A 12,474-nucleotide genomic window follows, 5' to 3' on the forward strand; every position below is an offset into this window, starting at 1 on the left:
CGGGAAGCGGTGTGCGGAGCTCCGGGAGCGGGAGACAGGGCCAGGGACCAGGCCAGTGCCCAGAACTGCCTTTCCCTGTCAGGCAGGCGCTCCGAGTTCCCCGACGCCCCCTGCGCCCCGAGGCGGCGCGCCCCACTCCGCCCTGCGGGTCCTGGGGGCCTGGCCATGCGCCCAAGCTAGTGCGCCCGGGCCGCCCCACCGCCGCCGGCATGGGCATAGGCATGGGCATGGGCATGGGCATGGGCAAGGGCATGGGCATGGGCAAGGGCATGGGCGTGCTGCGCCCGCTGCTGCTCGCCGCGCTCTGCCTGGCCGGCCGGCTCCCTCCCGCCCGCGGCTGTCAGCTGCCGTCGGAGTGGAGACCACTGAGCGAGGGCTGCCGCGCCGAGCTGGCCGAGATCATCGTGTACGCCAAGGTGCTGGCGCTGCACCGGGAGGTGCCCGGCCTCTACAACTACCTGCCCTGGCAGTACGAGGCTGCGGCGGGGCTCTTCTACTCCGCAGAGATCGAGATGCTGTGCGACCAGGCGTGGGGCAGCATGCTCGAGGTCCCCGCCGGCTCCAGGCTCAACCTCACCGGCCTGGGCTACTTCTCCTGTCACTCCCACACGGTGGTCCAGGACTACTCCTATTTCTTCTTCCTCAGGTGAGCCCGGCGCCTCGAACCCTCACCGCCTCCTGTGCACAGCTGTGTGTGACCTCCCAAGGTCACAGTTATCTGGGGCCAGGTCAGGACTCCCACAGAATCCTGTCCCTGCCATAGGAGAATATGCCTTGAGGTCCTCCCCTTATTCCTTATTCGACGTCTCTATAAGGATACCAGGTATCTCTGGCTCAGGGTGGTTATAAAACAGGAGTGATTTCTGTTCTTCATGCAAAGAAGATGTTTCAGGCAAATGCCCAATTCTTCATTTGAGTCAACTTAAAAACAAACAAACAACCCAACCAAAACAAACAAAAACGGGATTCAGTGGGAGTGTCTTGAGCTGATGAGGAAAAAAAAAGAAAAACCTTGAAATCAGACTGTTGGAATTTTGGTTCTGCTTCTCCTGATTTTGTGCGAATTACTGACCTCAGAACCTCAATATCCCCACGTTAGTAATGTGAAAGGCAAGGCTGATTGAGACTAAAACGGAGTAACTGCTGGAAACACCTGGTGCAGGTTAGTTGCAGGGGTATTGCACTCTCTTCTCCCCACCTGCTTGAGTGTCAGGAAGTGAATGGTGCGGAATGCAGACCAGCTGTCCTAGTTTCTCTCATATTCATCGGGGTCAGTCTCATATCAGCTGCCGACAGACCTCAATGCCAAGCTATTCAAAATAGCCAAGATTTGGGGGGTGGGCTTCTGGGCGCAAGACCCCAATTCACCTCATCTTTGAAGAGGGTGGAGGTGAATCAGGCAGGAGGTCCTCTCTGATTGGAGACACCTGGAATCTTGTAATGTTCCATGAAAGATGGCCCGGGGGCCAGATGGAGTGCATGTGGGTAAGAATTCAGTCAAGGGCTTCCACTGAAGTCTGAAACCGGAGAGCAGCAGGTGAAACCCTAAGTGCATTGGTTGTTTCCGATTGAAACAGGAGAGTGATACAGAGCAACAGACAGAAACATCAAAATGGAATCTAACATCTATAGCCAGAGAGTGAGTTATCCAAAGTTATACTGGTTGGTACTGGTTCTGATCTGCCCCATGTGTGATGTAGCAATAGAGATATTTGAATGACTGAGACCTGGGTCTGCAAATTCACTTTGGGCTTTTGAGATTTATCTGAGACGGAAAACAGTAAGTTCCACAGAGGGCGTCCATAAGCCCATGGCAACACATGTTTTCCATATTGGAGCCAGAACATCTAAGTTTAGAATACATGCGTGCTTTGTGTTGGCTTGAGTGACTTAGCTAGACTCAATTGATTGTTTTTTTTCTTCTCATTGCTGGGGAAGTATAGTTTCTAAATAAGGTCAGTGAGAACTGAGACTGTACCTTTCTTACACAGGAAAGCTTAACTCAGGTTTTTCATATTTTTATTTAGGAAAGACATTGAGAATCCATCTATAAAACTACACAACAACAAAACATTTTTTTTTCCCAAAGGAAAAAGCCAGAGTACTTGAGTAGATATTGTTTGTTTGTTCTTCCTCCAACTTTATCATGAAAACAGTTTTGACCACTGGCTCTATGGTGGTCAGCCAACTCTTTCACCTTTTGCTCTGACATATGTACAAAGAATTAGGGCAGAAATACAGAGGCAGTCAGTAGTCTGATAGGATCTCCATTTCACGGGGCTGTGTTGTCCTGAGTGTATAACAGCTGCATACAAATCATTCCCACTCTGTTATTTGGGGACCCACTGAGACAGATTCTGGTCATTTCTCAGTGGACAGTGGCCATGGGGACTCACTGGTAAGCTGGAGAGTGACTCCCTTCACCCCTTTTCCTTTCTGTGACTGTCTTTCCAGCAGGCTGTTTCCACTAGGCTCTGTAGAAGCGTTAGCTAACATTTATGCCACGCTCACTTCATGCCAAATGCTTTACTCACATGTCCTAACACAACCCTTACCCTGCCACTAAGGAGTAAAGTGCTAATATTGCCCTGGTTTTCCAGACTGGAATACGAAAGCAGAGGATTCTAAAAAGTTGTTTCATGTCAGGCAGATGATAAGTAGTAAGGGTAGAATTTGAACCCAGGCTATTCCAACTGGCCTTCCTTTCACCAAGAAACAAGAAACACTCTATGAGAAGGAGTGCTTCCTGGGAGATATATGAATAGGCAAACGTACACACTTTCCCCCCTGCTTCACCCAAAGCCATCTTTTTGAAAACCTTAAGAATAGATGTATGTACCTGAGGCAGAGAAATAATTAGTGACAGTAACCCCTCTGATGAGAGCCATGTGAGACAGGGTTGTGTAATTGGCAAGACTGTCAGTCTTCTCTGACTCTGATTAAAGCTGGTACACCCCATAAAGTGTTTCTTCTGCATCTGCTTGCTTCCCTTTTTCCTCACTAGGATGGATGAAAATTATAACCTCTTGCCTCATGGAGTCAATTTCCAAGATGCCATCTTTCCAGACACTCAAGAGAACAGAAGGATGTTTTCCAGCCTTTTCCAGTTTTCAAACTGCTCCCAAGGGCAGCAACTGGCAACTTTCTCCAGTGACTGGGAGATCCAGGAAGACAACAGGGTAAGAACTGGCTGTACCCTGTGCAGCAGCAAAATAATAGAATAGCCACATCTTGTTGGGTTTTGTGACCAAAGGAGTCAAGAATATTCTTCCCAAAGCCCAGACCAGAATATTATCCTCCCTGCCAGCAGTTAAAAAATACTGCTCAGAAACTTTGAATTCCTGAGGCTTTACTGTTGGCATGGGGTTCCTCACTAAGTGAGGGAGTGATACGAGAGGAAGGTTGGCACACTGTGCCTCAATTTTCTCTTCTGTAAAATGGAGACAATTTTAGGGCTGATGTGATATGATTTCACTATGTAAAATGTTTAAATCTGTAAAGCCCTTAGCGTAGTGCTTGACAGGGTAAGCACTCTACACATGTGAGCCATTGTGACTATCATCATTATTATTGTGTGTTGGTGTTGTTATTGATAGCATAGGACTCTAAGAAATTTTCTAGGAAGAAAGAAATGTCCTTAAGGAAACAAAATGGAATAATTATCATAGCTCACACTTCTATGGTTTTTCACAGTAGTTGTTAAGGCATAGCCAAGATGGTTGGGAAATGTAAGGCTCAGGATGATTTGGGGGATGAAACTATCAAAGGAGTCTTCCTGCCTGGGGCAGATGCCAGAGCTGTGGGGAAATTCTGAGGACTGTTACTTTCCCAAAGCAATGGCACTGCAGCAGTGTAGCTGGGATGATTGTGGAACCAGGCCAGTCCCCTGCTTGAGACTTTTAAGGAAAGGGACAGGCTGCTGCAGAGGGTCCTGCTGTGGGGATGTGGGGACTCATGGGAAAAGGACTGTTACATGAGTTAATGAACATGTTTGGAGCTTCCTTCCTTCCATCTTCACATGATGGGTTTGGGTGAAGTGGTCTTCTCTTGTTTGGTGCATTGTCCTAGGGTAGCTTCTTTTCTCTCTCTCTCTCTCTCTTTTTTTTAATTGCATGGAGCAAACATTTATTTAATTTTTAATAGTAAAGGCTTACACATTTTTACACAGCATGTTAATCTTTGAAAAATGCTCCTGGCTCTAAATAATTGAATTTTCTAGATTATATTCTTCAAAAATCATCCATATTGATTTAATGCTAACAATGTAGTTAAATGAAAACATAAACAAATTAGAGACCGCACCAAGCTCAGAACGCCTCTCTGTCTTCAGACCACCCACTACCCGAGAGGGGGTACCACTGTGGCACCAAGAGGAGGCAGATGGCCCTGATTCTGTCTCTGACCAATGGGAAAACCCTTGTCAATGTGGACACCAATGTCACCTTATCACGCGCACTGGGAGATAACCTAAGCTAGAGGTGGACTACAGGGTTTCCCGCCCACTATTATTCTCAGCATTAGGGCTGTACTCACAACATGAGACAACAAGAAAGCATGGTTCAGTGGTTGAGTGTCAACCTATGGACCAGAAGGTCATGGTCCAATACCTGGTCAGAGCACATGCCTGGGTTGTGGGCTTGATCCTCAGTAGGGGGCATGCAGGAGGCAGCCGATCAATGATTCTCTCTCATTATTGATGTTTCTGTCTCTGTCTCTCTCCTTCTCCTTTCATCTCTCTAAATCAGTAAAAGCACTATATACTTTTTTTTTTTTTTTTTACATATATTACAGCAAAGGTAGATTCCTGGGTAGCAATTTCATTTCACATGGTCAGAGTTCATCAGAGATCAACACAATTCTTAGAGATTCTTTCATTTATTAGGAAAAAAGTGACTATAGAAAGTGAATGGTGAACCCTGGCCGGTTTGGCTCAGTGGATTGAGCATCAGCCTGCAGACTGAAGGGTCCCAGGTTCGATTCTGGTCAAGGGCATGTACCTTGGTTGTGTAGGAGGCAGCTGATTGATGTTTCTCTCTCATCGATGTTTCTAATTCTCTTATCCCTCTCTCTTCCTCTCTGAAATCAATAAAGATATAGTAAAAAGAAAGAAAGGGAATGGAGAAAGAAAAGCCAATGTTGACCTTTGGATGCTATTGTTATGGTGGGAGGAGAAGTCCTCATCCCCATCCATAACAATGGCTGATGGGAGTAGGTTTCTTGCAATATCCTGAGAAAAGGAATCTTCTAAGACTTGCATGGGAGGAAAAGGTATTATAGAAAGTTTTATTTCCATGTAAAATATGGAAATAAAACTTTCTATAATACCTGAATTTATAAGGTCCTATTTCTTTTTGTTCTACCAAGGAAGAAGTTCTATTTTTCCTTTAATGGGATTAAGATCAGAGCCAGTGTTGAGAGTTTTTGTTCCATATTGGAGCAGTGTCCAGTCCAGCATCAGGCTAGCTTAGCTTGTGTCCCCTGCTGCAGTTCATCAATCCATAGTGTGTGGGGTCCACAGGACTACAGAGCCATGGAAGGAACATAGGCAGGAACAAAGCCAAAGGAACCAGAAAGCTAAGGGAGCCATGAGCCAAAAGCATGGAATCTTTTGTTTGGGGGATTATGTATCCCCAAATTTTCACAAGCTTGTTGTGGTCCTTCCCATTCTTACCAAGATCTCTGTTCCTAGGTTTGACTGACAGGCACCTTCCCTAGTCACCTCACCTTCACTGCACATGAGTCTACCTCCCTTTCCCCCAGTGACCTGCAGGCAATGGGCCAGTGGTTCCCTGGCGAGTACGAAATTGTAGCTTCCTAGTGAAGCTGCCCGAATGGCCATGCTTATGTCTGTCCTCCCTTTTGCTCCTTTCCTATTTTTAATAACTAGCTAATTATAATGGCATCACTATTATTTTACACTTTAGGGCCTAGAAGATCTGAGTGTCTTCTTAGGCTATTGTCCTGCGCACATGATAGGGTAGCTTCTTGTTCTTTCAAACTTCCTATCTTTTGCCCAGGGCTCCCTGGCACCTGAAGACCTTCTTCATGTGCTTGCACAGAAACTGTTAGCGCAATGGGCTGGAATCCAACTAAGGAAAACTGTTTGTTTTTACTTCCGGGGTATTACCAAGAGACTCTCCCCTAGACCTACTTTATGAACAGAGTCTAGAATCCTCTAACATCTCCTCCATGGGTCGTCAGAATTTTCTGGACACTTGTCCTGTATTTTGCTTCCAACATGGTCACCAGAATCCACTCCACATCAGCCTGGACCTTCCAAGTGTAGGTCTGAGTATCCCCAGCCCGAGTCAGGTCTTAGCACATTCCAAATTTAGGTCGGCCGGCTGTGTGATTCTCCTTTTTGTAGGAGTTTTGCTTATACTCCTAGATCCCTGATAACGATAAATTCATATCAAGAGATCAGCTATTTTCCCAAAAATATCTTAGTTCCCCCCCGCCCCCAAAAAAATCCTCTTTGGCTATACAACTCATTAGTCCTATGGTCACATAATGAAGCTATTAATGTTTCCTGGAATTAGATTTTTCCATCATCTGAAAAAGCAGAACAATAGGACTGTTGAGAATTGCTTCAATGTGAAGGCTGTCCTATTTCTGGTGGTCAGATGTTGGTCTTGGGGAGAAGTCCTTTTGACCACTTAGATAACAAACGAAGGGCATGCTGGGTGACTCTGAGGAAGAGTCAGAAGCTTTCGGGGAGGAAAATAGTTGCTCTAGCTCCTGCATAGCTGGGCTTAGAAGTCAGATCTGATGTATTTGTACTTTGCAACTCCTCTTCAACCCCTCCTCCATTTTATCCCTGCCCACTATGACAGGCAGCACATCAGTAATAAGTTAGCTAGCTAGTTTAGAATTTAATTTTAAACTAAAATTAAGTGTCTTTTTTGGGGTCAATATTATGATTTACATTTTACTATGCTCCTTGAGAAATTTTTATGTAGTCTGCAGTGTTTAAAGTAGTTGTGAATTGATGATCTCAGAGTTGGATGAAGAATTGTGGATAATTACTTGTTCCTTTCTTACAAAGAATGCTAACCTTTTCCTGCCTTTTCTGTGTGAAGGTGAGCATCACATTGTTCCTCCCAGGATGAATATATTATGTCAGATCCAGTCTGTGTTTTTCTCTTGGTGGTCCCTTCGACCAGAAGAGCTGTTCAGGTCACATTTTTTTATTCCAGAAGGAAGAGGTCTGAGGACACTTTTGAAAAAACCAGAACACACAAATGTTTGCATGGTCCAAGATCATTGCAAATGGCCTGGGTGTTGCACACTACACACCTTTCATGTATTATGTGCTGTATCTTAGATTACAAGATTGGTGAGTTCTTGGGCTTTCTAGTGTTTATGCTGTTGCTCTCAGCTTCCAGTCAGCTCTGACAGTGATCTGGTCTGTGGTTGGGAAGGCATCTTTTATTCTCTTTACTGATAGTTCTCACTTTATCTATCGTGGGGAGGGGGGTGTCAGCAAATCTGCGACTCTGGAGTCAGTCCAGAGGTTAAGCAGTAGAGGAGGAAAGGAAAGAGTGTATAGGGAAGCTTTTGTGATGTACACCAAGGGCCACATTCACCTCATCCTCAGCAGCAAAATCCTCCCCCTCTCTGGTCCCACCTTCAAGCATCCCACCCGTGCCTCAATAATTAGAAACATAATCTTTCAAGAGTCGCCAGGTCGTCAGCAGTGTTACTGAGTGTTCAGTGCTGCTCTGGTTCAGTGTCATGGTGTTAATGGGGCCTTGGGGATGTCTTTGGCAAGTTGGAGCATCCACCAGATTTCCTGGCAGGATTCTCTCCGCTACAGCCGCGGACATCTTTCTTTCTTCTTTTCTATCCTGCTGTGTGAGTATAACTGTCAAAAGGAAAGTTGGATATTTTCCCTTTTCTGCAAGTACTGTCCCCTAGGACCAAGACCCAGACTGGCCCTGACTTGTCTAGGTCTGTCACAGAATGTCATGGGATTGAAATAAAGTTTGTGAGAGTCCTCTGCCATCTCTGTTTTCTCTTTTTCGGAATTGGGAAGGATGGGGGAGTTATTGTCCAAGCTGCATTAGAAGGAATATAAACTTGTAATCTGAAAGTCTAGAGGGCGCTGCTCTTTCCAGAGGAATAATGTTTGGAAGGGCCCTTCATTTCTCACCATGTCTCTTTTCTCATCTATAAAATGCTACAGTGTACACACTATCTAAGATTATTATAAGAACCTAACTATAATAATTATAACATATTAAAGGTCCGGTGTATGAAATTCATGCACATGTTGTTCTCAGCTTCCAGTCAGCTCTGACATCCTGCACCCTCTCAATCTGGGACCCCTCGAGGGATGTCCATTTGCCTGTTTAGGCCAAATCCTGTCCTGTATTGTGAGAGGCAGTAGGGCATCCCTCTCACAATACAGGGCGGTCGGACATCCCTCTCACAATCCAGGACTGCTAGTTCACAACTGCTTGCCTACCTGCCTTCCTGATTGCCCCTAACTGCTTCTGCCTGCCAGCCTGATCACCCCTAACCATTCCTTATTGATGCCAAACTGCTCCCCTGCCAGCATGTTTGCCCCTAACTGCCCTTCCCTGTAGGCCTGGTCACCCCTAACTGCCTTCTCCTGCAGGCCTAGTCTTCCCCAACTGCTTTCCCCTGCAGGCATGGGCTCTCCCTCTGCCTCAACTGCCCTTCTTTGCAGGCCCGGTTGCCCTCAACCTCCCTCCTCTGCCTCCTGGTCACCCCTAACTGCCCTCCCCTACAGGCTTGATCACTCCCAACTGCCCTCCCTTGCAGGCCTGGTCTCTCTCAAATGCCCTCCCCTGCTGGCCATCTTGTGGTGAAAATCTTATGTCCACATGAGGGCAGCCATCTTTGACCACATAGGGCAACCATCTTGTGTGTTGGAATGATCGTAAATTTGCATACCATTCTTTTATTAGATAGGATTAGATAGGATATAGTCCTGGTGCATTGGTGAGGGCTGGCTGGTTTGCCTTGAAGGGTGTTCCAGATCAGGGTGGCGGTTCCCTTGGGGTGTGGGGTGGCCTGGCGAGGGGCCTGTGGCGGTTTATAGTCCAGTCACACCTTCCAGTGACCCAAGCAGAGGCCCTGGTATCTGGGATTTATTTATCTTCTATAATTGAAACTTTGTAGCCTTGAGCAGAGCCAAGTCTCTTGCTTGCTCCTTATTTATCTTCTTTAATTGAAACTTTGTAGCCTTGAGTGAAGGCCTAGGCTGACCAGGGTGTGTGAAAAGCTTTGCTTCCTCCATAGGTGGGGAAACCCAAGCCTCCTGCTCTTTCACATGTTGGTTGGTTTAATTTGCATACTTGCTCCTGATTAGCTGGTGGGTATGGCTTGTGGGTGCAGTGGAGTGATGGTTATTTTGCATATTACTCTTTCATTAGATAGGATTTGAAAAGGTGATGGAAGTGTTTATTACTATAAATTGACCATTTTAAAGTAAGACTTCAAAATAACATATTTTAAATGACATATTTTAAAAATTACAAGCTTCCTGTTTCTTCCCAGGGGAGTGTCAGAGCAGTGGCAGCAGTGGTGATGGAGTATGTACTAGGGATGGGAATGGTGACAGACAAGCCATCATATATGCCTCCATTCATCTAAAATAATTTGTTGGAGCCGAAGCCGGTTTGGCTCAGTGGTAGAGTGTTGGTCTGCAGACTGAAAGGTCCCAGGTTCGATTCCAGTCAAGGGCATGTACATTGGTTGCGGGCACATCCCCGGTAGGGAGTGTGCAAGAAGCAGCTGGTCGATGTATCTCTTTCATCGATGTTTCTAGCTCTCTATCTCTCTCCCTTCCTCTCTGTAAAAAAATCAATAAAGTATATTAAAAAAATAAAATAATTTGTTGGATTCCATGAAGAAAGAACTTAAAAAAAACCCAAAAAACAAAAACACCACAAACCACCTCGTATACTGAATTGTAAACAGATGACATATTTGGTCAAAGGGACAATTTGCATACTACACTTTTATTATGTAGGATAATTAATTCTCAATAAGAGAAACTAAACAAATAATCCTATTTACCATTGCAACAAAAATAATTAAGGTACTTAGGAATAAACTTAACCAAGGAGGTAAAAGACTTGTACTTGGAAAACTAGAGGATGTTTAAAAAAGAGAGGAAGATATAAACAAGTGGAAAAATATACCATGTTCATGGATTGGTAGAATCAACATCATGAAAATGCCCATACTACTTAAAGCAATCTACAGATTCAATGCAATCCCTATTAAAATACCAACAGCATATTTTACAGATCTAGAACAAATACTCCAAATATTTATATAGAACCAAATAGCCACAGAAACCTTGAGAAAAAAAGAATGAAGTTGGCATGATCACAATACCAGGTATCAAGTTATACTACAAAGCCACTGTAATGAGAACAGCCAGGTTATTGGCAAAGAACAGATATAAAGGTCAATGGAATAGAACAGAGACCCCAGAATTTGACCCAAGCCATTACGCTCAAAATGGATAAAAGACTTAAATATGTCACAAAACTATAAAAATCCTAGAAGAATCCACAAGCAGCAAAATCTCAGACATCTCTCATAGCAATATGTTTACAGATACATCTCCTAGTGCAAAAGAAACTAAGGAAAAAATAAATGGGACTACATCAAAATAAAAAGCTTCTGCACAGCAAAAGAAACCATCACCAAAATGAACAGGAAGCCCACTGTATGGGAGAACATATTTGGCAATGATACATCTGATAAAGGGTTAATATCCAAAAAATATAAGGAACTCATATAACTTAACAAAAGGAAGACAAACAATCCAACTTAAAAATGGGGAAAGGACCTAAATAGACTCTTCTCCAAAGTCAACATAAGTTGGCCAAGAGACATATGAAAAAATGCTCAAAGTCATGGATTATCAGAGAGACACAAGTTAAAATGACAATGAAGAGCTTTCTGCACACCCAGGGAGGGCTCCATATGTCATTGTTTTCGGTTCCCAGGTTACTTAAAGGGAAACTTTTCACCATGTCTGGAGCCCTTGATGTCCTGCAAATGAAGGAGGAGGAAGTCCTCAAATTCCTTGCAGCAGGAACCCACATAGGTGGCACCAACCTTGACTTCCAAATGGAGCAGTACATCTACAAGAGGAAAAGCGATGGCATCTACATCATCAACCTGAGAGGACCTGGGAGAAGGTTCTGCTGGCAGCTCAGGCCATTGTTGCCATAAAAAACCCCCGCTGACGTCTGTCATATCGCCCAGGAATCCTGCCAGTGAGCTGCACTGATGTTTGCTGCTGCCACTGGAGCCACTCCTATTGCCGGCAGCTTCACCTGGAACCTTCACCAACCAGACCCAGGCAACCTTCCAGGAGCCGAGGCTTCTGGTGGTTACTGACCCCAGGGCTGACCACCAGCCTCTCACAGAGGCGCCTTATGTTCACCTGCCCACCATCGCTCCATGTAACACACACTCTGCTCTGTGCTATGTGGACATTGCCATCCCTTGCAACAACAAGGGGGCTCACTCAATGGGTCTGATGTGCTGGCCCAGAAAGTACCATCTCCCGTGAACACCCGTGGGAGGTCATGCCTAATCTTTACGTCTGCAGAGATCCTGAAGAGATTGGGAAGGAAGAGCAGGCCGCTGCTGAAAAGGCTGTGACCAAGGAGGAATCTCAGGGCTAATGGACTGCTCCTGCTCCTGAGGTCACTGCTGCTCAGCCTGAGGTCGCAGACTGGACTGAAGGCACAGGCGCCCTCTGTGCCCATTCAGCAGTTTCCTCCTGAAGAGGAGCACTCAGCCTGCCACTGAAGACTGGTCTGCAGCTCCACTGCTCTGGTCACCAGATGGATAGGAACTACCACTGAGTGGTCCTAAGCTGTTCTTCCACAAACTTTTAACAGAACGGATATAAGGTTGATGGAAAATAAACAGTTTCTAAAAAAATAAAAAATAAAAAATAAAACGATAATGAGGAAGCACCTCACATCTTTCAGAATGGCTACCACCAACAAATCAACAAATGACAAGTGCTGATGAGGATGTAGAGAAAAAGGAACCCTAGTATACTGCTTGTGGGATGCAGTCTGGTTCAGCCATTATGGGAAACAGTATGGAGTTTCCTCAAAAAATTAAAAATGGAACTGCCATTTGACCCAGTAATCCCACTTCTAAGAATATATCCTGAGAAATCCAAAACACTAATCAGAAAGAATGTATACACCCTTATGTTCATAGCAGCACAATTTACAATAGCTAAGATTTGGAAACAAATAGAAAAGTTCCATCATCACAGAAAACCTTCCATGTATCACCCCTTTGTAGTCAGACTCTCACCCAACTCAACTTCTGAGAACCACTTATTTGTTCTCCATCACTGGGGTTGCATTTTCCAGAATGTCATATGAATGGAATCATGCAGTTTGTTAGTATGTTGCATTTTTTACTTTGGCTTTTTTTACTTAGCAGGGTGCACTTGAG

The 12,474-nt window shown here is 44.9% G+C and overlaps 1 protein-coding gene and 1 pseudogene across 1 annotated transcript in view; both read left to right on the forward strand.

Moving 5' to 3' along the window:
* Positions 1-264: 264 nt before the first annotated feature.
* Positions 265-12,474, forward strand: part of CCDC3 (coiled-coil domain containing 3) — a 97,916-nt gene continuing 85,706 nt past the window's right edge. Inside the window, exons 1-2 of the mRNA XM_036432414.2 lie at positions 265-646; positions 3,005-3,179. Coding sequence (XP_036288307.2) covers positions 270-646; positions 3,005-3,179 — 552 coding nt within the window. The 5' untranslated portion in view covers positions 265-269. The remainder of the gene's footprint in view (positions 647-3,004; positions 3,180-12,474) is intronic.
* Positions 10,962-11,967, forward strand: LOC118727193 (annotated as a pseudogene).

This window comes from Pipistrellus kuhlii, unplaced genomic scaffold, assembly GCF_014108245.1.
Source record: "Pipistrellus kuhlii isolate mPipKuh1 unplaced genomic scaffold, mPipKuh1.p scaffold_m20_p_1, whole genome shotgun sequence".
NCBI classification, from domain to species: domain Eukaryota; kingdom Metazoa; phylum Chordata; class Mammalia; order Chiroptera; family Vespertilionidae; genus Pipistrellus; species Pipistrellus kuhlii.